A 25,337-nucleotide genomic window follows, 5' to 3' on the forward strand; every position below is an offset into this window, starting at 1 on the left:
TCCTGGAATGCTTACCTGGCCCCAGTGTAACATGTTCTGCACAGAAGTTCCAGCGGGATCGTGTGCTGTATACACATCCACTCTTGACTGCAAAATATAAAAGATGAATTAAAGAATAAAAACAGCATCAAGGCAACATTGATAATGAACATATTTTTCTCCTCAAAGCATTAAAAATTACAAAGCCATAATCTCAAATATATGGAAAAAATTTTGAGTGTAAATAAGTCCCATTTGATCAACCACATACACAGATTATTCACAAACAAAATACAACAATAGGATAAGTGTGAAGCTGTGCAAGTGGAGATCATAGGTCGTTTTACTTTTTTCTTCATGCTTTCCTGAATTTCCAAGATTTTAAACAACAATCATTTTTCTTTAGTCAGAAAAACAAAAATCAAAATCACTTTTAAAAATTCCCTAGAGCTTTCATTCTAGAAATTTTAAAACTATTCTCCACATTAAAAACTATAAAACATATTTAAAAACACCAGTATATTGCTGGCCAAGAGTTTATATTTTATGAAACGAGTGAATAAATATATACATACACGAATATGTGAATGAATGTGTGCACTATGTGCTTGGAAATGAACACTCTAAATTTTTAAAAAATATATTTATTTTTTAGTTGTACTTGAACACAATACCTTTATTTATTTACTTTTATGTGGTGCTGAGGATCGAACCCAGGCCTCGCACATGCTAGGTGAGCACTCTACCGCTGAGCTACAACCCCAGTCCCTGAACACTCCAAATTTAAGAATGCCTATTGTGGTTTTTTTTTTTTTTTTAAGATTTTTTTAAAGATGGACACAATATTGGGGCTGGGGATGTGGCTCAAGTGGTAACGCGCTCTCCTGGCATGGCAGAGTGCTGGGTTCAATTCTCAGCACCACATAAAAATAAAATAAAGATGTTGTATCCATTGAATACTAAAAAATAAATAATAAAAATTCTCTCTCCTTCTCTCTCTCTCTCTTTAAAAAAAAAAAAAAAGATGGACACAATACCTTTACTTTATTTATTTTTATGTGGTGCTGAGGATCGAACCCAGTGCCTTTTGTGTGCAAGGCAAGCACTCTACCATTGAGCTATAACCTCAGCCCCATGCCTATTATGTTTTTAAAGAGAAATGAATCATTAGAATAACTTATAAATATTATAACTTTAATAGTGACAAATCCTCTATTCAATAGTCTCCATATGACAGCTGGCTTGAGGACAGCAGCAATACTATTGGCACTTGTGGAATTTGATTCTAATGCCTCTTATACCAAAGATACTTCAGAGCTGCTGAGGTCATTCCTGCATCTTCCACATTACTTAATACAAATGAGCACATTCAGATACCATCACTGAAAATTTAACGCAAGTTTTATCATCGACATAACATACCATATTCAAATTCTTCTCATTAAATCCACACACAAGAAAAAAGATATTTCCACAAAGCTCCTTCAAAATGACATGGGTGCAAACATGGGTACCCAGCCACTTCAAAACTTCATTCTGGGGAAGAAATTCTTTGTTTCCAAATATTTCCTACAAAATAAAAAGAAACCCAAGAATATCTTAGCATTTTTTCTGGTATGCAGGCTTCCACAACCCAACTCAGAAAGTACAGACACATTGCAATCCTTTCATGTGGTCTCAGGAGCAAAATGGCAACCAGCTGACATTCAAACCAGGGTATTTATGCAAAAAGTTGCCTAGCCAAAATCAGATGTGTTACAGATGTGCACTTAAATTCTCAAAGTGAAACCCAGAGGCAGAAGTTAAATAAATTTACAACAGACTTTTACAAAGGTAAAAGGGCTTTGGCCAGTCATCTAAGGCTACCCCCAAATGGGTTTCATTGTCTCTGATGGATCCCTGGTGACCTCTGAGAAATAGTTGAGGCTGTAGTTGATCAGCAATGTCTGCTAGGTATACGTTTATCTAATCTGATATGGGCCAAATCCAGTCCACAGCTTGTTGGGTTTTTTTTAAGATATTTTAATTTTATATATATATATATATATATATATATATATATATATATATATAATTTTAATCATTTTAAATGTTCAGTTCAATGGCATTAACTACATTCACATTGCTATACAACTATCATTACTGTCCATCTCCAGAATTTTTGAAAAAGTGTTTCCTAGCCTGAAACTCTCTTCCCATTAAACAATTACTTCCCCTTACACCTTTCCCCAGCATTGCCTGTTTTTATAAGTAAAGTTTTATTGTCACACAAGCACAATGTTTCTTTATGTACTGTTTCTGGCTGCTTTCTCAATACAACAGCAGTGTAGGGTTTACAACAAACACCATATTGCCCACAAAGCCAAATATATTTACTATCTGTCTCTTTGCAAAAGAAGTTTGCCAACCCCTGAGCTATAACTCCAGCCCCATGCCTATTGTGTTTTCAAAGAGAAAGGAATCATTAGAATAACTTATAAATATTATAACTTAAATAGTGACAAATCCTCTATTCAATTGTCTCCAAAGGTCACCGAATCTGTACAAATTCCAACAGAGAAGTCATGACATTCTCAAGGCAGATCTTCATATACAGAAAACAGGAAACAGGAAAAAGATCTTCCTTATAGTGAACTGGAATCTGTGTATGCCAGTTGGAGAAGCTCATAGGAATGGGAAACTCATATGCCTCCAGAGGCGATTTTAAGGGTTGAATTATGTTTCCCTAAAGAGCAGATGTTGAAGTCGTAATGGTCAGTATCTCAGAACGACCTTATTTGGAGAAAGGGTCTTGACAGAGGAGTCGAGTTAAAATGAGGTTGTTAAGGTAGGCCCGAATGCAATATGACTGGTGTTCCTTACAGAAAGGGGCAATCTGGACACAGACAGAGGTAGACATGCACACAGAGAAAATGCCAAATGGAGACAGAAGCAGAAATTGGGATGCTGCTTCTTCAAGCCAAGGAATGCTAAGGATGGCCAGCAAATTAACACTAGAGGAGGCCCAGAACAGATTCATCCTCATAGACTTAGCAACAGAGTACAGGCAATGCATGCCAATACAAGTGAGGGAAACTGTCAATGAAAAATGGCCTGAGAGTTGAAGAGTAGGGAATGTTGAGGACTGTGGAGCACTTAGGCTCAACCTCACTGCTACTTGTAGCCACTACTTTTTCTGACTTTTCACTAATCCATAGGGGAGTGTGGAGAACAGCTTCCTTTTTTCATCCCCTTTAAAAAAAAAAAAGAATCAGTTATCAAGATTGCTATGTGAATATCTCACTAATCTAAATTTATAACATTTTATGGGGCCATATTCAACTCTTCTTCTAGCAAATTTGGTCAAGGATTGACAGCCTATGATCTGTCAAGTTAGTCCTCTATAAGAAAACCAATATGTGAAGACAGGTATCAGGTCTTTGTGAATATTCCCCTTCTCCAGACTAATGACAACGACGTAGGAATTAACTGGGGGGTAACCAGAAGTAAACACCACATATAGAGACTTCACGGTCACGAGGTGTGAAAAGCCGTAATTCTTAAAACTCCTGGCTTTAAGTCCACATAATGGTCACATGCAACAATTGCACCTATTTTTGAAAGTCTCTACTAATCACAAGTTAACAGGGTGATTCATCACTGACCTAAGTCATGCAAACCCAGCTTTCCTTTTCACTGACAAAGGACCAGGCACTTCAGAAATACAATCTAAATACTACTGTGGCAGACTTCACTGAAAATTATATGCCTACAGGAAGTATATGCAGATAAAGAAAAAAAATGTTCCTTTATACATTTGTAGACCTGCTTGTATCAATTTGATATCTTTATAATTTATCCTTTATATTTGAAAAAGGATTACTCTACTTTCATGAAAGCAACATGTATTTTTCAGAACAGCTAATTCACAGGTTTTATTCAAAGGTTTTTGTATATCTATTCATTCATTTTTTACTCTCTCAGTATAATATAAAGCAGTATTGTTTAAAACAGTGGTTATTAGACCATTTAGCTTGCATTAGGAATGATAGAAGGTGTTTATAAAAACACTGAACCCTGAGTCCTGCTCCAGATTTTACAAAACACCATCTCCCAGGTGAGATGGGGGTTACAAAATTACTAATAATCTCCAAAGATTAAATTAAATTAAAAACATATATTCCTATGACACAGTAATTTCATTTCTCCAAATTCACTCTGTGGATGTTCCCAAAAAACGGCAAAAAGATTTGACAATAGCAAATTACGTCTACCACGTAAGTCCAGCAAAATAAACATTTCCCTTTAATCCAAAACATATTATGCAGCAGTTAAAAAGAAAGTGATTTAACATAATAGCTCTCCAAGGGGGGAACATATTACATGCAGAACAATCTATATAGTTGGATACCATTTACCTTAAAACAGCCATATATCTCTCTTGGCACATCTCTTATGTGTACAACTTTACATGTGAAGTCTATAGGACAAGGCCTTCAGAGAGGATTTTACTTAATTCTGAGGAAGGCACATGGAGAAGGTTTAGTAATTGAGGAGCTCTTTACATGTAACTTCTGAACTGCTTTTAAAGAAAATCAAAGCTTCAACTACCCAAGGCACTAAATGCAAATTTCGTCAGAGGGGCAACATCTCATCTGCATAATCATGATGCGGTGTTAGTATTGGGTTTTGAGATCAGAATATAGCCTGTATTCCCTGTGAAAGTCTTAAATGGCCTGTGAGCTATGTTACAATAGATTTTAAGTAGTCATGTGTCACTTAACAATACGTCCTGAGAACTGTGCCATCGGGCAGTTTTGTTTTTTTTCATTGACACAGTTTTTAATATGACACAAGTTCTTTCTTTTAAATTTGTTTTAATTAGTTACACATGACAGTACAATGATCTTGACATATCATACATTTGAATCAGATGGGATATAATTTCTCATTTTTCTGAGTGTACAGGTTGCAGAATCACATTGGTCATAAAGTCACGTATATACCCACAGCAATAATAATGTCTATTTTATTCTGCTGTCCTTCCTATCCCCCCTTCCCCTCCCCTCTCCTCCCATCACAGCTCTCTACCCAATCTAATATGACACTTCTTTTTTTTTCCCCTCACATCGTCATACCTGAATTCTGTATAACAAAGGAGGTCTCCTTCCCTCTTCCATGCAATTCCCTTTCTCCCTCCCTTTCCCTCCCACCTCTCTTCCCTATCTAGAGGTAATTTTCTTCTTATGCTCTTCCTCTCTACCCCATTTTGAGTCACCTCCCTTATATTAGAAAAGACATTCAGCATTTGTTTTTTTGGGATTGGCTAACTTCACTTAGCATAATCTGCTCTAATGCCATCCATTTCCCTGCAAATGCCATGATCTTGTTATTTTTTTAGTGTTGAGTAATATTCCATTGTGTATAAATGCCACATTTTTTTTTATTCATTCATCCATCTAGGTTGGCTCCACAGTTCAGCTATTGTGCTGCTATAAACATTGATGTGGCTGTGTCCCTGTAGTATGCCGTTTTTAGGTCTTTTGAGTATATTCATCAGGCAGTTTTTGTCACTGCAAAAATGTCATAAAGTGTACCTACCTAGGGCTTGCTAATCTGCTAACCAGGAGCACAGGTGGCTGTAGCACAGTCAAGGATATACCTCCCTGGGCTCCCCTTCCTGGGAGGTAGGGGTGAAGGGAGAGAGAAAAGCCCACTTCTCAAATAACAAACACAGAGGAGGGTGGCACAGAAGGCCCCTCCAGTGGCAGCATTCTTCAACTCTGAAGAGGAAATCTGTGGGGGAGGGGGCCCAATTACCTTAACGAGAACATCTGGCAATTTTCCTAATAAGGATAGAGGGCTCTCACAGAAATGAGTTAAGACCACAGGAGCCAATGCAAAAAACACTTTAATCCTTTTGGCCAGTTCAGGGTTCTGTGAAAATGCTATAAAACCTGTTGGAACAAAAGGAAGATAGAAAGTTTACCTTCTGGGACTTCCTTCTCAGGAAAGACAAGAAGGATTCACGTGGCCCCTGCAAGCAAGTCTGCCCTCAGGAGGCAAAAAGCCTTTGTGTGTGTGTGAGGGCTGAATTCCATTAAACTAGAAATACAGCATTTTTAAGTGCTTGTTTCAAATCTCAACCTGGACATGCATGGGAAGAAATCCAGGCTAGAAGAATGGACCATCTTCCCTCTCCCTTTAAACATATGAACTAGAAGACTATTTGTACGGTTCCATCCGCCACCTCCATTCCCCACCACCTCCCTCCCTCCATCCCCAATTCACAGCCACATTAAAGACACCGAGGGTGACTCGAAAGGAGCACAAACATCTAGAGTTCCTTAGTTTTAAGATATCTTTTAGCCCTGTCTCAGGTCACCTCTTGCCACTTGGCCCCCAAATGTCACTTTAGAAAATAGCACCGGATACTGGGGCTGGGGATGTGGCTCAAGCGGTAGCGCGCTCGCCTGGCATGCGTGCACCGGGGTTCAATCCCCGGCACCACATACAAAGATGTTGTGTCCGCCGAAAACTAAAAAATAAATATTAAAAAATTCTCTCTCTCTCTCTAAAAAAAGAAAATAGCAGGGCACAGGATATAAGTAAACTAGTCATAAAAGTAGAAATAAAACAAAGAACGTGAAGCTCCATTTTTCTGAGAGTGAGATGACTAAACCATATACAGTGACATGTTAAAAGTATTCACACCTTCCAAATAGTAATTCTCCTCCCAGATACAGTGACATGTTAAAAGTATTCACACCTTCCAAATAGTAATTCTCCTCCCAGGAGTGTATCCTAAGGAGACCATGTGATGTGAACACAAAGGTATTAGTCACAGTGCACACTAAAAGGGACAACTAAATAAATTATGGGATAGGACCTTAGGCCCTTATTAGGGAAATTAACCTGTTAGAATTATGAGTAATCTGTATCTTCTTTCAGCTTTGTAAAATTTTTAATTTTTCTTTATAATAAATCTTATTACTTTTAGAGTCAGCATAAATAAAAGATGCATATGGCTTTTAAAACTGCTTATTTCTGAAGTATAACTGTCATCCTTGTAGGTAGTTATATTCCTTATTTATTTATTTATTTATCTATCTATCTATTTACATATTTATGCAGTGCTGGGGGCTGAGCACAGGGCCTTGCACATGCTAGGGAAACTCTCTATCACTGAGCTAGCCCCCAGCCCTTCAATTAACTTTAAAAGTTAGCATATTTTCTTGATTACTTTTTGAAGTCTCTAACCTTAGGAAACTTTCTTTTTCCTACCCTTTCACATTCTATATTGCTTAACATAATAGGATGTAGCTTGCATTAATTTTTTTTTATTTTAACAGATTAATATACTATATTTGGTGATTTATATTACAGTCTGAATTTCCATAGAATATTACCCAAATTCCTTGCCCTATTCATGATTTCTGCTTGGCATTAAAAAAAAAAAAAAAAAGTGTATTTAAACCAACATTACTTTTATATTTATTGTTATTATTATAAATATAACTTATATATTTATTATAAATATAATTGATATATTTATTATTATATAATAAATAAACATGACAAATATATTTTTAATATTTATTATAAATATAATTATATTTATTACTTTTATATTTATTATTATATTACTTTTATATTTCATGTTTAAAAACAAACATAAATATGTAAATGTAAATGTCTTATAATAAAGATATATCCATTTCTAATCTTTATTATATACATACCTATTGTGGTGCCTTGAGAATGACCCACATAATACACATTTTCTTGGCCGGTTTTATTCAGAATGAAGTTAATTGAAGCTGGTAGGTCATATTTTGCCATCTCATCGAAACTATAATCCAAAATAGAAATTCTTACATTGAAAAAGTACATAAAATAGATCAGCACCCAAGTAAACATGAAGTTTGAGGAAATATCACAAACTGAATACAGCTAGGTAAACAAGCACTGAGTTCAGGAAACTGACCATCACCAGGACCACAGAGCCCCCTTGGACTACCCTCCATTAGTGCCTCCAAAGATTACTATTATCCTAATATTTCACAACACTGCCGGGATTTGTTCACGGCTAAAATACTCGGGGGTCACTCCAGGGGAACTGGGCTAACTGGGCTGCACGAAATAACCACACAAGAGACAGAAATACCTTTTTCTTTGGGGTTGCTGTGACGGCTCCTCTGACCTTAAGGGTCCGCAGAAAGAGAGAGAGAGAGCGCGAGACAACACACACACACACACACACACACACACACACAAGCGCTGACCCCTTTTATTGAGGAGAAGCTATTCAAATGAGGCAAGGGGTCAGGTTTCAGGGGGCTGAGTCTATCTTCATGATGTCTGCTGTCAGTAGGCAGGCCATACCTAAGGGCACAGTAAGATAAGGGGACACACAAAAGGGTGTTTCCATGGAACATTCTATCCTAAACAGGGCAAGGGGTAATATTACAAAGGAACAGGTGAGCATAGCTACACCCATGGGGCTGTAAGAAGGCACACTCCCTTAAACCCAAGAAGGGCAGGGCATCTAGCGGCATTTGCCGCCTGAAGCCTCAATCACCCAGCCAGGGAGTGACTCAGACACGTACAAGGTTGGTCTCCCACACACCACAAGTTTGTTGCACCCATTGTAGACTTTTTCTAAAAATGAGATTATGTCGTATTTACTCTTCTGTACCTGGCTTCATCCACATTGGTGCCTAGAGTTTCAGTTATTTAATCTCATCCTATTATGTTAGTATACCACACTCTATTTGTTTAGTCATTCCATTCACTACTGATGACATGCATGCAAGTAGTTTTCAATATTACAAAAAGTATCACAATAAGCATATGGATATATAACTTTGGGTAAAAGCTCTCATTCTTATGTTTCATGTCCTTAAGGATGCTCCAGTTTTAGAAATGGGAAGCAAGTCTGAAGATATCCAGAGTGCAATCTTTCTCTTAACCTGATACACCAAGATAGCCCTGAACCTGAAGATGAGGTATGTGTGTGTGCATGCATGTCAGGGATAGATGGGCCAACTGCTACCACAGACATAACAATGTGTCAGGCCCCGTGGAGGGTTCTTTTCTGGTATGCTCTCCTTTAAGCCCACAACAACTTTATGAGATAGGTATTTATTATCCCAATTTTACAAATAAGGAAGCAGTCATAGAGGGATCTTGCAACATACCCAGTGTCATACAGCAACTAATTAGTAGAGCTGGAAGTAAGAGAGAGAAGAGGAGGATTTCTGAAGACAGGAAACATCTGGGGTATGTGTTTATAGAGAATAGAGAAAGGTTATGGGGAGACATTTACCCAGCAGTTCCCACACCACCAAGAATTCCAAAATAACTTCAGAATTCCTAAATGAATCGAATTCTTATTTATTTATCTATCTATCTGTTTGTTTATTTATTTATTTAGGGGGGGCTTATACTAGAGATTGAACCCCAGGGCACTCAACCACTGAGCCCCATCCCCAGCCCTTTTTTTGTATTTTATTTGGAGACAGGGTCCCATTGAGTTGTTTAGTACCTTATTTTTGCTGAGGCTGGCTTTGTACTCGAGATCCTCCTGCCTCAGCCTCCTGAGCCATGAACTGAATGCTTAACATAATCATTTACTTATACTTTACCTTACTTATTAAATTACTGCTACTTATTAAATTCCTGGCAAGGTCTAAAACCTTTCAAGAGACATCAGTGTTCCCTCTCATACAATTTCAGAGTTACTCATCTATCAGGCTCTTCTGCTGAGTTTCCTGTGCATTTTCTATAAGAACCTGAAGGGAAGAGACCCACGTCAAAATCAACTCAAACATACCTGAAGGCCCAGAATTCATCCTGAGACGGTGAAAGAGTCTTGTGTTTCCGAGACCAGGTGTTTCCCCTGCTGTTCCCCATCCACACGTCAAAACCAGCATCAGCAAGAATGAAGCCCAGGCTGTTGTCAGCAAGGTTTGTGATCCAATTACTGGCATCTGCCAGCAAGCCATGCTGCAGAAACACAACTGGTTTGGGACCTGAAAGACATTCATTTTTAAGAAGTAGTAGCCCCAACTTCAAAACAAACACAATACCTTGCCAAACGGGTAATTGCTGAAAGATCCCAAATCAAATAAAGAAATTAAAACACTGAAGTATTAATGTACTCTTATATAACATTAATAAGGATTTAAATAAATATATAGGGCTGACAAGGTAGCAGCAAAATGGACTATTTCTCGAAAATCTGGTAACAAAGCACACTGACTTAATTATCAAAGAAAATTTGAATACATTTTTAGGAACATACAAAATGTTTCTACAGTTTGCTGCAGTAATTTATGTTTCTCACAATGATAGCTAACAAAATAAAGCAAGAGAAAAAAATCACACTGGCAACAATGAGATACCACTGTACACCTACTAGAATGGCCAAGATCTGAAAACCCTGATAATACCAATTGCTGGTACAAATGTGGAGGAACAAGAACTCTCATCATTGCTGGTAGAAATGTAAAATGGTACAACCACATGGGAAATGAGTTTGGCAGTGTATTACAAAAGCTAAATATAACTTACTATACAATTCTTTTTTAAAAAATATTTTTTTAGTTGGATATGGACACAATACCTTCATTTTATTTACTTAATTTTTATGTGGTGCTGAGGATTGAACTGAGTGCCTCACATGTGCTAGGCAAGCTCTCTGCCACTGAGCCACAACCCCAGCCCTTACCTTGCAACTCTGCAGTCATGGTTCTTGGGATTTTACCCAAGGGATCTGAAAACTTATTTCCACCTAAAATTCTGCACGTGGATGTTTACTACAGTAGCTTTATTCATAGTTGCTAAAATTTGAAAGTCACCAAGATGTCCTTCAGTAAGCAGATGCAAACGTGTTGTATATAGACAGTGAAATCTTAACCATTCCTAAAAGGAAATGAACTCTGTCATCCCAGTGGCTCCAGAGGCTGAGGCCAGGGATCCTGAATTCAAAGCCAGCCTCAGCAACTCAACAAGGTCATAAGCAATTCTCTAAATAAAATACAAAAAAGGGCTGGGGATGTGGCTCACAAGTGTTGGGGGAGGGAAGTGAGGGATGAATAAGCAGAACAAAAAGAATTGGGGGAACAGTGAAACTCTGAATAATACTTTAGTAGTAGATAAATGTCATTATACATTTGTCCAGCCCCTTGGAATGTACAACTCCAAGAGAGCACCTAATGTAAACTATGGACTTTGGGTAATAACGATGTAACAATATAGGCTCATCAACTGTAACAAATATTCAATTGGGGGATATTCATAAAAAGGCAGGCTAGGCATGTATGGGAGCAGGAGGCAATGGGAAGTCTCTGAATATTGCTGTTTATAATAATTTTATTCATAGTTTCCAAAATTTGGAAGTAACCAAATGTCCTTGGTTATAGCATTCTACTACTTAATTTTGTGGTGAACCTAAAACTTTTCTAAAACTATTAAAAAATCCAATACAAAAATTCTTTAAGTAAAATGAATAAAAGAGTTAAGTAGGAAAAAAATCACATGCATATCAATTCATAAATGTGTGCTCATATGAATTTATTTTCTACTTATTGGTAACTGAGACAGCATAGACTTGGGAGCAAAAGAAACCTGACTTCAACCCGTTTATGGTGCTGAAACCATTCAGTCACTCCTCATACAAACTTTTTTTTATCACCAACCATGTACTAGCACTGGGGACACAGCAGAGAATAAAAGAGGAGGCGGGAAAACATCAACCTCACAGAATTGACTGTGAATTTTAGAATCAAACAAACCTGGGTTCAAATCTGTCCTTTCCCAGTTCTAATGTGGTACATTAGGCAAGGTATTTAAACATTCCTTGAAACTTAGGTCATTCCTGCCAACTGGAAATGTTAATATGTACCTTGTAGGGAGTAATGAGATGTAGATATTATATGAGAAGTTCTTAGCAAAGTGTCTGACACACAGTAAAGAGTTCAAATACATCAGTTCATATTACTAATCTGCTTAACCAGTCTATGTTCCATAAATAATTAACAGGAATAAATGAGGTCATTGTCAAGCACAGGGACTGACACAGAGGTCCAAATGAACAAATGGGAGCTCCCTTTGCTTCTGCTCATCTTTTATAACAGTGAATCACTGGAGATACGCTAATTGTCAAGCAGTTGAATAATTAATTGCAATCCACATGGTGCAATCATTAAGCCATCAACAATGACAGGGTGACAGGGACTGTGATGGCACAGAGAAGCTTATAACAACATTAAAAGAAAAAAAAGACAAGATACAAAAAAGATACAAAATTACAGACTAATTACAGCTATGCAAAAATTATATAGGTCTATGAGAAGGAGTTTAAAATATCAAGGAAAAATAGGAAGGATGATTCGTAAGGATGACAAGACTGAAAGTGACTTGGCACATTTTTACTTCTGCTCATGTCTTAATATATATAATGGTTCCTGGGTGTCTACTGAATATTGGATCCAGGACTCCTTGGGCAGATGCCAAAAACTGTGGACATTTAAGACCCTTATATACAGTAGCACAGGGTACACATATAACCTTCACATATATCTTCCTATACACTTTAAATTAGCTCTAGATAAGTTATAATACCTAATGCAATGTAAATATTTTGTAAATAGTTGTTTCGTTGTATTGTTTAGGGAATAATGAAAAATAATTGTGTTAAGTATAGACACAATCTTTGTTTGGCTGAATCCAGGATGCAAACCCTACAAATATGGAAGGCCAACAGTATTTGGCAATTAATAAATTGTTTTTAAATGATAGTTCCTTTGATGTAAGGTGGTCTTGGCAGTCAGCTCCAGGAGGCATTGTTCACATCCATGACAACATCAACAGCATGCCCTGGATCTGTGATAGCACAGGGGTACTACACCCCCGTGTAGTTAAAATAATAGGACTCCAAACCAACATTGCAAATGACTCCTAAGATTTACTAATCACAAAATTGCAGGCCTCTGCACTCTCAGGTCCACACATCTGACATTCTTCCTGGGTGAAGACAATAGAAAGCAAATAAAACAGTTGCTTTATTTATTTCTTTCCCTTTAAATGTTCATCTTAATGCTACATTAATAAGATGAAGTTTGCTATGAAAGTTCTATCCTCAAAGCACTGTGGTGGACACAGAATCTTATGGGCAGACTCCCTGCCTTCAGTGAGGAAGACCCAAATCCAGTGTAGGGAAGAGAGAGAGAGAGAGAGAGAGAGAGAGAGAGAGAGAGAGAGAGAGGGAGGGAGGGAGGAGAGAAGATATTTTGAAATTACGAACTTCTAAATAAGTGACAATAACAATCACAAAAATTCACTCATCATTAAAGTGAGGAGAGCTGGGGCCAGTGATTTCAACATGGTCGCCTAAGCAGCACCAGAGTGGCTAAGAGAAGCAGCACGGTAGTGATTCATCACAGTGCTGCTCATTTGATAAGGCTGTGACATGGATGGAAGTGAGGAAGGATTACTTGGGCTCTGAAACTGAATGTGGTCCCACAGGAGGAAGATGACCTGGTGAGTAGGGAAGTTCCTCTTCTCTGCCCTGACACTGAGTCCTGATGGACTCCACTTCCATCTAAAACATTTGTGAAAAAACAGCCTGGCCTGGGGAAGAACCCAGAACAAGGAGGAAGGAGGCCAAAATTGAGGGTGTTAGCATGATCAGCCCTTGGTTCTCACCAGCCATGAAACCCTATAAGACTTCCTTAACTTCTCTGAAGTATGAGTATTCATGGAAAAGCTCAAGAAATAATAGTCCCTGATAATAAAAATACATAAATGAAGTAAACACATTAGAACACAAGCACAGTGAGGAAAGATAAGATGAAGTGGAGATATAATCATAATTACAGCAAGGGTCAATCATGTGTCATAATTATTATCTTTATTTGCATTATCTCAGATAAGTCACTTTATATGCATTATCTCACATAAGTCACCTAACAGCTGAGTTGATATGAGTAGAATAATGGACCCCCAAAGATGGCCACATCCTAACTCCCCAAACATGAGAATATATTCCCTTAGAAGGCAAAAGGGATTTTGCAGATATGGTAAGGATCTTGAGATGGGGCTATCTCCATGTATTATCCAGGTAGGCCCAATGTAACCACAAGGATCCTTATCAAAGGGAGACAGGGCTGGAAGGAAAGAGGGATTGGAAGGTGCAGACTTCTGGCTTTGAAGATGGAGCAAGGGCCTAGGAGCCAAGGAATGCAGGCAGCCTCTGGAAGCTGGAGAAGGCAATGAAAACCCATCTTCCTCTGGAGGCTCCAGAAGAAACAGCACCCTGCCAATACCCTGACCTTTAGAACTGTAGAATAAAACAAACAAACAAACAAACACAAAAACCTGATACCAGGCACAGTGGCATATGGCTGAAGTCCCAGTTACTCAGGAGGGGATTTCAAGTTCATGACCAGCCTGGCCAAAAAATTAGCAAGAATCTCACAACTTAGGGAGACTCTGTCTCAAACTAAAAAAAAATTAAAAGGGCTGGGAAAGTAGCTCAATGGTAAAGCACACCAGCATTCAATCTCCACACTGGGGGCAGGGGTAGGGTGGGTGGGGTGGGGACTGTTGTTTTAAGCCACACTGTTAGTGGTAATTTGTTAAAGCAGTCACAGAACTCTAATGTAGTCAGCAACTAGCCCTTATCCTCATTTTTCATATGAGGACTCTGAGGCACAGTGCAGCTAAGGAAGCTGGCCACAGCCCCAGGGTCAGCAATAGGGGAGCCAGGATACCACAGAAAGCAGCATGGCTCCCGTGCTTGACTTGCACCACTCACTGATAGACTCCTTGGGGAAGGTGAGGCTAGGAGGGATATGATTATTTTCAAGATTAATTTCAAGAATCCTTTTAGCCTTGCTTCCATCTACCTTAGAGTTCTTAAGTTCTAACATGCCCATGTATGGGTTTCAGAGAATCCCCAAACTCCTTTATGAAATTGCTTGCAGTATTTTATGGATATGCATTTATTCAGGGTCTACCCAGTGACTCCTAAACCTGGCTACTCATCAAACTTTCCTGGGGAGATTGTAAACCATTGAGTTCCCTGAGGTCCATCCCTAAGGTTCTCAAATAAGGCCCAGAATTCTACCTTTCAAGTTGATTTCTTGGGTGTGTCTGAGGAGCTAAGTCTTTGCCTTGCCCCAGGACCATAAGGCTCTCCCCAGCCTGACAGCCAAGGCTTACTGGATCCCCCACCCCAGAGGGTCAACCTAGCTCCTTGTTAATTTGAGAGAAGCCTGCATATCTCACAAGAGGGAGCCTTCTTTCTCTGCAATGGCAAGTTCTAGAAAAAAAATGGCAACAAGAACTTTGGATAAGGTATACACACATTCCCACTACTTCATACTGAGTGATGCAAAATCATTTTATACTTCCCAGGATGGTCCATACCACTAAGCAATTCAGAAAAGTTTAATACCCAGCAAGATAGACCCTCGGACCAACCCCAAGTCTCTGGACCAACCCCAACTCCCTGGGCCACTCTGACAGGTATAGGATATGCCTAGAAGGCATGAGGCTCTTGATTAGTTCTCCAGCACCACAAAAAAAGTGGGGGAAGAATAGACTTTCATTAACCCAAAGTAAGGAGCTACTAAGTCACACAGCTAGTTAAGGTAGTAGAACCAAAATTCAAGCCAAGGGCTGGCAGTTTTAATGTACTCATATTAATTAATAAGTTTTAATGTACTCATACTTAACCATGAGGCAATATAGCTTCCCCAGTTTTATTCACCATAATAAACCCATAAATTATTTGGAGCTTAGAGGTAGGGAATCCTTAATCCAAATGTGGCCTAAAGCAATGATACTATGAAGTCTCAATACTTTGTTCTATCCAATCCCAGGAAGGCTGCAGGAGGGTTCATGCACAGATGAGGCCTTGGGTTGGACCAATTAACAAGCAAATTAGTCAGAAAAGACTTCAGCCTCCACGAGCTCATAGTCTATTAGGGAAGACAAAGATTATAGACTTTATTGATTGCCTATCTAAGTTGAGTTTATTGTCTTAACTAATATGAAAGAAACACAGAGAACTCAGAATATGTAGCCAAGGGCTTGACCTGGTTTGAGCAGCTGGGGAAATCCTCCTGACAAGTGACATTTAGCACTTGGCCAGGAAGAAGAAGAGGGTTGGGGGAGGGAGGAGCATACAGTCTTCTGTTCTACCCTGACCCTCTGCTATTCCAGCTCCAACCTGGGTATATGAGACAAACAGTGCAGCTGACACTGAGGTATATTTCCCCATTAGGCAAAAGATTTGAATTCACGTCCCTATCCAATGCACATCAGAGGCCCTGGCGAGCCTGGGCATGAGCTCAATTCTAGTCACCAAGCTCAGGCACTGATTAATGAACTCACATCTGTTCAATGCCCCTGCAGGCAAGGAATTACACACCAGATAATCAAGGCCTACATGTAGTTTATTAGAGAATTTATTTTTAGAAAATGGATTCTTTAGGAGGGAAGAGTTTCTGCAAGGAAGGAAAAAAATCCAGAAACCATCCAGCATCCTAAAATAAACAAGCAAAGCAAAACACAGGGTGATGGCCTTCCCTTCCAAAAACTTAACTCATAAGCCATGCTGTGAATTTTCATGGATGACTCAAAAAGCTCAATGGACAACCCCTGAAGAGTCTGTATAGGCCATAGTTGAGAGGCCTGTTCCTGCATGCTGCCGTAGTTATTCCAGGTCCCTAGTGTCCAGAATGCCACTTCACCCACTGGGCCATCAGATACATAACTTCTCAGAGACACATGTGCCATTCTGGTGCTTTCTTTGATTGGCTGATTTTCCAATTATGAAATGAGTAATCCATGTCCCTGTTGCTGTTTAATGTATTTTATTTTTAATGCTCCAATTTAAAATAAACAATGCAGAGTCTAATATTCCTTAATATTCGGTTGTAGCTGAATATTCAACCAGCATTTACTTGTTTTAGCCAAATAAAATACATATTATGACTATCATGGGATCAACTTGCTCAATACTGATTACACAAGGCTTCATTCTCAAATTAAGGAACTCTGAATTTGTAGTCAGACTGGAAGGCAGATTACCCTTTGACCTCAGACAAATCTCTTTTGCCTTTTGAGCCTGGCTGTCTCACTCTACAAAGTGAAGTTGCTGTCCTAGAACACAAAGGTCTAGATATGTTCATATCTACCAGGGGAGTGTGTTAAAACCAGAAGCTCTCTAAATCAGAGCACCCAAGCAGAAACCTGAGATTTTTTTAGTCCTATGACTTTCTAAAAATAGGCTGAGCATATGGAAAATAGAATCACTTCCCCATAAATGATTAATTTCTGAATTTCAGTTCCTTTAAGGAATTAGCAAATAGAAAATAGTGGAAAACAACACACAAATACTCCAAGTAGCCAACCAAGGACCACCACCACATAGGATGGAGGTGAAAGTTACAGATAATAGCCAGGAAGAGTATTAAGAAAGGTATGTGTCTTCACCCATTAGATCCCTGAAGATTGTTGCTTAGCAAAACACATAATTATAGTTGGGCTTTAAGTAACTTCATCCTATAAAGCCATGTAAGATAGATGAGAACAGGGTGAGGATATGCACACTACCAGAGGAGTCCACTATAACAGAATTGAAAGATGTTCACCATTTAGCTGAAAACTCATGTGCCACAAGAAATGGGGTCCCAAAAATTGAATAATGTTTTAACATATCTTGTAATTACTTGTAAATAGTACAGATGTATAGCATTATTCTGTGTATACTAAAAGCATTCATTTCTTAAATCATACTAAATTTCCACATTTCCATTTTGAAATTCTTTCTTTGCTTTAATATATGGGGACTTGAAAATGGAAGTCACTTGGGCCTCTCTTGGCTTCTGAGCTTATTTAGGGGTGCCCAGTTAAATGGCAACAAGAACTTAAGGTGTGGTCAGGGAAAGCAAGAAAGTGATGAACTGATGGGATGTAGCATGGGTGGCTCAGAGAGGACCTGACAGCTGCTTGAAGATGGTCATGGAGAATGATTCTGCAGTTTCCAATCTAGGTCTCTGGAAGGGTAATGGTGCTATTAACAGGAAGTCAGAAGTCACGTGCAATAGAAGAGTTCCGTTTTGGGTCTAAGACTTATTTATTTATTTTGTCTATTTTGCTTTTTAATGAACCAAAGAAACAACACTAGAAACACTGCTCTTGAATAGACATGAAAGACACTAAGAGCCTCTGCCCCATGTTTTGTCTGCCCTATGCAGTTCTTAGGAAGATCAACATTCCTTTAGAAAACTGAGTTCTTCGTCACAGATTTCCTTGAAAAGTTCCTTTTGAGTTTAGCTCACAGCAAGCGTGATATCCATATCAGTGATCCTTTGCTGGGGATGGGGGACCTCATCAGAAAAGAGAAAGAAGATGGGGATCTAATGCTATGGCCACACTTAGCTTGGAGCACTTTCGGCCTATGTTCCCTATTCTGAAGACCAAAAATACCCACTTCCCCATCTACCAACACCCCTACCCCCACAAAAAAAGAGTAAAAAAATATAACCCAGAGAACCAGAGGGTGATAACAATTAAATAGGAACTGTGAGATCATCCCAGTCAATCAACTGTTGTTACAGAGGAGGTGAAGCACATGAGCAGGCAGGGGCAGACCTGACTCTGGCACTAAGATCACCTGACACTTCTTCCTTCCTTTCTATCAAGACTCATGTTTGCTTTATTTGTTTTCCAGGGCACCACGCCTTCACCTGCAAGTGTGATACATACACCTTGGGCAGAGAGTCCTGTGTGGATGGAAAGAAAAGCCAGGAGGTGGACACAGAAAGACAAGAGGAAATACATTCTCTCAGTTTGTTTGACTGAAGTTTCTACACTTTTTAACAATGACTTACGTTATATTTGTCAGCTAATTTTAAGAGGGAAAAAAATCCATATATATTTTCTTTATATGGGACATGAATATTAGTATAGAGGATTGTTCTTTAAAAGGAAATAAAAAAGGGATGAAAACCAAAATCATATGCTCACTCTGGCATAAAATTTATGCTTTGTGTGTTCCGAGCAGAGGAAAATGAGAAGCCCACACTGCAGTTCATCACTGGCTCTTTACCACATTTATAAAAAGAAAGCTTAATACCCTGTAGCAACAAACTCTAAAAATTTTTGAGAGTAAGAAATTGAATTTCAAAAAGAACATTACATTTATTCACAGTCACTTAAGCATTATTAAATACCTTATTCTAGCTAGAATTTATGGGAGGAAAAAATAGGTAGATAATATTAGATTAAGAATAAACAAAGCACATAGAGATACAAAGCTCATGTTAACACAAAAGGCTTTTAAGTTTATTTTAACAATCTGGGAAGAAAATGAGGTAAAGCATGTGCCTCCCCACATAAAACTTCTGTCAAAGAAGAGATAGTTACCCAATTATCTTAATCTAAACCCTCATTTCTAAAGAAAATTTTTATAAACAGAAAATGTTAAAGAGATTTCAGAAACATACATAAAAAATTAAGAAATGAGGAATGAGATAGGAGGGAGGTATTTCACTGTGTGTCTTTTTATTCTCTTTGATTTTTGAACTATGTGAATTCATTCTACTTAATACTCAAAATATTTCACTAAATAAGATGCTTCCTTATAAGACAAAGAAAGGAGACATTTCATTATATCCTCAAAGGACTTTGATCTGTGAACCTTTAAGCAAAATATGAAATTAGTTGAGTCATCCTTACTTCTTTAAAATCATTTTTTATGCCTTAAATAAATATGATACATTTAATACTTTGGCCTAAAACTCACCCAGTTAAATCTGAACTTGGTTACTGACACTAAAGCCAAATTCCAGCAATGTTATTACTTTCAAGAGCTCTTCTATCTCGCTTCAGAAAACACCCATACCTTTGTCAGAATGATTCTTCCTCCCATGAGGGATTCGGTAAAGGCACAGAATATACCCATCTTCTGTCTCAACTAGGTGTTCCTCAGCAGGGAATCCCCAGTAAGTGATGATTTCACTCTGGTAAGAGAAAGGACAAAGGGCATTCTATGGACAGAATCTGAGGCAACCTCCCACATTAACAGGCAAAGGAGAAGACAATACATCAACGACATATCCCAGGCTTTATTTAAGAAATCAATTGTTACCCACATATGAGTGTGCTCACTCTAAAGTCAAAATTCCATCATGTGAGTCATGGCCACAGGTGTTGGGCTCAGCTTCAGTTTCATCATTCTAGCATGTTCTACACAAAGCTATCTAAATTTTACCATAGCTTTGGGCCTCATTGTTTCCATCCTGATTACAAGGTACAGATAAATACTCTTTGCCTTTCTTTTATAAATACACCAGCTAACATATCCTTGTTTTAAGAGTTCTAATCCTAGGAAATAAGAATAAAACAATTAATCCAATTTTATCAATGAACTAAAAAATTACACTAGAGTATCAAAGTGCAGTAGGGGGAAAAAAACTGAAAAAACAAGGAATTTTTAACTAAAATTTTTAACTAAAATTATGATCAAATTCACTTTTCCATAAGGAAAGTTGCAAAGGGCACAGTAGTTTAATGGAATATAGATGAATTAACAGATTAATGTAATAAAAAGTACTTATTATCTTCTCTGCCATAAGTACTTGGAAGAATTTAATTTTATCATTCTTATGAGAAGGAATTTGTTAAAAGAAAGGGAGGTAAAAGAAAAGTATTGGGATAAGAATTTAACTTAACCTTGAGACCCTATTATTATAGGGCCATACTCTCTTGGTTACTATGAATTTTGCTCAGTCTCTAGGGTTACCTGATTCTCCAGTTGGATCACTGCATTTTCTATATTAAAGTTGCTGTTTACTTTAGCCTGTATTTTTCCAATATTTTATGCCAAAATGAGGCTTTTCCAGATTTGATGGTTTCTTAAGATTAAAAACTTTGAAATGCATTAAATAATCAAAGGATTATTTTTGCTTATTTCTTCTAATAAATTTTTTTTCAGATACTTTGACTTTTGTATTTAAGTATGTTCCCTGAACATTCTATACAATAATCTTTTTTTCAATATATTCTAAAACTAGCACTCAGAAATTATGTTCTTGCAATAGGTGCTGTGAAACTTCCAACAGTCATTAGGTTCATTAACTAAATATCACCTGTTGGAAACAGTCTAGCAAACAGAATCTAAGATTCAGAGAAAAATATAATGAGTTATAAAGACATTACAGTTGTGGTCTCATGTCGTTGTGTTCTCATAACTGGATTTAAGGAAATAACAGTTACCATAAGTCACATTTAAAAAGTATGTGACTTTGAGAAACTTACTATATTCATGTTTGCTTCAGGATCCACAGCTGCCACCTTCCCTCTGGGCCCCTCGGAATGCAGGATCCCAAGGATGAAACAGGCCACCAACCACAAAAACTGCATTTTCACTCTGTATTTTTAAAAAATTAATTGTTACTTGCCCCAATTTTACTACACAAAAATGCGCTGGTAGATCAAGGTTCCAATAGAACATTCTGAATCAGGTTTAGGGCAAGTAAAAGATAAATATGAGGCAAATGACTGTAGCTGTATCTGGAAGGAGAAAGGGCGACATCTTTTTAACAAAAAACAAAAACAAAAACACAGGGCTCAGTGGTGGAGCACTTGCCTGGCACGTGTGGCGTGCTGGGTTTGATTCTCAGCACCGCAAATAAATAAAAAATAAAAATAAAGATCCACTGACAACTAAAAATATATATATATAAAAAAACAAATAAACAACAATAACAAAAAAAAAAAAAAAAAACCCTTCCAGCATGTCATCCCCAGATAACATGTGGCCTTTGGAACCCAGCACAGTCACTTGCCTCCTCACCACAAAGTTAAATTGTTCCTAGAGAGAGAGACAGCAGGAGGCAGAACTTAGAAGCAGACAGGATGAGAAAAAGGAGTGCCATGAAAATGCTGGAAACTATTAATTTTCCACCTTTTTCTGTCTGTGATTTAAATGTTTATAAGTTTGGTCACCATTAGCGCTTGCCTCCCATTATCTATTCACTTCTGTTCTTGCCCCCAAATTATGTTAGGATTCAAATTTGTCATCCAAGAGAGAAAAAGTGAAAACGAAAGACAAGAGAGTCTTCAGAGAACAAAGGAGTGAGCCAGCTCCTCTTTTTCCTGAAACTCTACAACCATCAACAAAGCTCATCCTAGTTTCTGACTCAAAATGACAGCATAGCAAAGACTAGGGGGTGGTAAAGGTGAAGGGATTGATTCTCCTAAGGATTCCCCAATGGTTAGAGGAAATGTTGGGACTTGGCCCAGGCTTCCTACATTTTTAAAAAATAAATACAATCACTTACAAAGACCTACACGCTTATGCCCATACAAAAACTTGTACATAAATGTTTATAGCAGCTTTGTGTGTTAGTAGCCCCAAACTAGAAAAACATAAATGTTCCAAATGGATAAACAAATTATGGAATATGAATACTACTTAACAATATAAAGGAATAAATACACAAAAATGTGGCCAAAATAATTATGCTATATAAAGAAGACCCCCAAAAAGAAAGAGAAAGAGAGAAAATAAATATTGTTTGATACCATATATATAAATTTTGGAAAATAAAATCTAATCTGTACTGAAAGAAAGCAGACCAATACCTGGGGAGAACAGGGGCAGGAGGGAGGGATTTTTACCAAGAGAGTACACAAGGAACATTTTAGGTTCCATTTATTGATGAGATCACAGGTAAATGCCTTTGTGAAAACTAAAAACTCTACAATTTAAATATGCCCTGCTATTGTGTGTCAATAATACCTCAAAAGACTTGTGTTTAAATCAAATATTCCACAAGTCTTAAGAAATTGGTTCTTAGGAGATTGCAAAAGTGAATTGAAAGCTAAAAACTCTACAATTTAAATATGCCCTGCTATTGTGTGTCAATAATACCTCAAAAGACTTGTGTTTAAATCAAATATTCCACAAGTCTTAAGAAATTGGTTCTTAGGAGATTGCAAAAGTGAATTGATTCCCTTCTGCTGATGCAATTCCTCCTAGAGTTATTTTTCTGAGCAATAGGGAACCATGAAATTCTAGGAAGGAATGTTACATCTTGAGTCTACATTGACACACAAGCCCACTGCTTTTAATTACAAGTGTATCTTTCTTTATGCAGTTAGGAAGGGCTGTTAATCCCGGGGCTACCTTTTATCATAAATATGACCTCCCCATTCCATTACAACTACACAATAAGGAGTAGAATGAAAAGAAGGAAAAAAAAGTATTACCAGAATTTAAAATAAAGAAGATTTCTGGCAGCAGCTGCTGTCCACATAGCATCTTTTCTAAAGAATCTGGACCAGCAGACCAGGGGACATTCCATACGGTGACAGCTGAAGTTTATTCCAATGTAGTGTCTCCCAGTTACTTTTCTTCCCACCACAACACTTAATTTCTCAACATTCTAAATGAGCAATTATAATCAAGGAAGAGATTGTTTGAGTTCAAAGAGGAAAAAAAAATAAACAAACAAAAAACCCTCTAGATTGAACTCAGGGTGCTACTCTGGGCTCCTAGCACCTTTATCTCAGTTCCTTTTACTTTGTAATAATCAGTTAATTGCCCGCTAGCCTGCCTCCATTTCACCCCAGGCAAGAGGGCAGAGATTAAAGTTGATTTATCTTTGTATCCCCAGGACTCAAGCCAAAAGTCAAGCATATATTCTATGCACAATATAGGTTTTGAATGATGGGATGTGGCGGTCCAACGGTTCAAGGCAAAAGAAAAGAGCCCAATACAACTTGTCATTTACTTCTCTAGTAAGAGCAGCAACACAATAACTGCTAAGCTGTTGCAGTGTGTCAGACCTTAAACAGAGCTTTGGCTGCCTCGCCAGTTAACAACCCTATGGCAGTACCCGTAAGTCCACTTTTCAGGAAACTTCGGGTCACACCGGCATAGGAAACAAAGAGCCCATTGGTCAAACAGCAGTATCGCTGGAATTTTAACCAGGACTGATGCTCAAGTCTGCTTTTGACCACTCAATTGGCTAACAAATCGAGAGACATGGGGCAGGCTACCTGGGGGAGATAAGGGGAGGGAAGGAGGGCTGGCCAACAGGCATTTCAGCTGTCTCTGCAAAATAGGGGACCAGGGCAAATTCTCTGACCGGAGACCCCGGCCTGTGCAGGAAATTGGAGCGAGCCCAAGGACCAGTGAGCCACTCCGGAAAGCCCCTAATTCAGATCGCTGGGGGCGGGGGGGGATGCCTCTGGTCACCCGCCGCAGAAAAGGAACCCGCAGACATCTCAGGTTAAGATGCACCGAGAGCCGAACAGGGAGACCCAGGCGCGCGGGGACATAGTACCCGGGGCCGTTGAACCCTGTCTCCAGGCCCGTGGACGCAGGCAGCCGCCAACCCCCACGTGGACCCGCAATCGCACACACCCCGCACAGCTGGGGTCGGCACTCACCCGGTGCTGTCGTCCCGAGCCGCTGTTCCTGGTCGCAGTGTCTCCTGGCAGGCGCCGGGGACTGAGCGGCCCTGGTGGGAAGGCGGGTACCCGCTCAGGCTATTAGCACAGCCAACCAGAGCCGCCAGTCACCGGGAAGTGCCCCGGCGACTCCGCCCTGGCCCTGGCGGGTCGCTTCCGAGCGGCCGAGGAGCCTGGCCCCAGAGGAGCATGCGCGGTGAGAGGTTGAGCAGAAGGGGCCGCCGCGTGTGGGTCGCCAGGCCCCACCGCATCCCCAGCTCTACCCGCGGGCTGTGCCAAAGTTCCCACCTATATCTTAATAGGAAGAAACACCATGAATAAATAGCTATATAATGTATGAGGTGGTGGTAAGTGCCATGCAGAATAATAAAATAAGGTAAACAGATGATATTTTTTAAAAAAGATGCTATATACAGTAATAAGGGACTCTGATTAAGTGACATCGGAGAACAAATACCGGAAAGAATATGTTGGGAGCCACGTGATGATGGGGACAGAACACTCTGGGATGGAGTACATAAACTCTATAAATAAAAACAAATCATACACTCCACATTTCCTCAGATTACCAAGTAGTCTTTCTGTACATCTTATTTTTATTATTATTAAAGATTTTTTAAAAGAGGAAGAAAATGATGTGCACATATTGTGGCTTAAACAAGGGTGGTGATGGCAGTGGAGGTGAAGAGAAATGCTCAACTCTAGTATGTTCATAAAGTCAAGCCAACAGGATTGCAAGTGGATTGGATAGCAATTGGTATGAGAAAAATAAAAGTGCCAAAGATGACTCTACTCGATTTAGTAAGATAGGGTGCCATAAATTAAAATGGACAAAGTGCAAGAAGAGCAGCTTGAGAATGAATTCAAGAGTTTGTTTCAGA

The 25,337-nt window shown here is 38.7% G+C and overlaps 1 protein-coding gene across 4 annotated transcripts in view; it reads right to left on the bottom strand.

The window, feature by feature from the left end:
- The window catches only part of LOC308633944 (lysosomal acid lipase/cholesteryl ester hydrolase-like), a 33,288-nt gene extending 8,704 nt beyond the window's left edge, over nucleotides 1-24,584 (bottom strand). The window contains exons 1-8 of one of the 4 annotated variants that reach the window (XM_081267367.1): nucleotides 24,436-24,584; nucleotides 21,295-21,406; nucleotides 19,880-19,997; nucleotides 9,794-9,992; nucleotides 7,701-7,810; nucleotides 5,779-5,915; nucleotides 1,402-1,548; nucleotides 16-87 (exon numbers count right to left, since the gene is read on the bottom strand). In XM_081267367.1, the coding sequence (XP_081123493.1) occupies nucleotides 16-87; nucleotides 1,402-1,548; nucleotides 5,779-5,915; nucleotides 7,701-7,810; nucleotides 9,794-9,992; nucleotides 19,880-19,997; nucleotides 21,295-21,399 (888 nt within the window). In that variant the 5' untranslated portion in view covers nucleotides 21,400-21,406; nucleotides 24,436-24,584. The other 3 variants (XM_081267364.1, XM_081267366.1, XM_081267365.1) reach the window with 3 other exon arrangements.
- Nucleotides 24,585-25,337: the final 753 nt, after the last annotated feature.

Source organism: Spermophilus citellus, assembly GCF_964194105.1.
Source record: "Spermophilus citellus genome assembly, chromosome: 15".
Taxonomy (NCBI): Eukaryota; Metazoa; Chordata; class Mammalia; order Rodentia; family Sciuridae; genus Spermophilus; species Spermophilus citellus.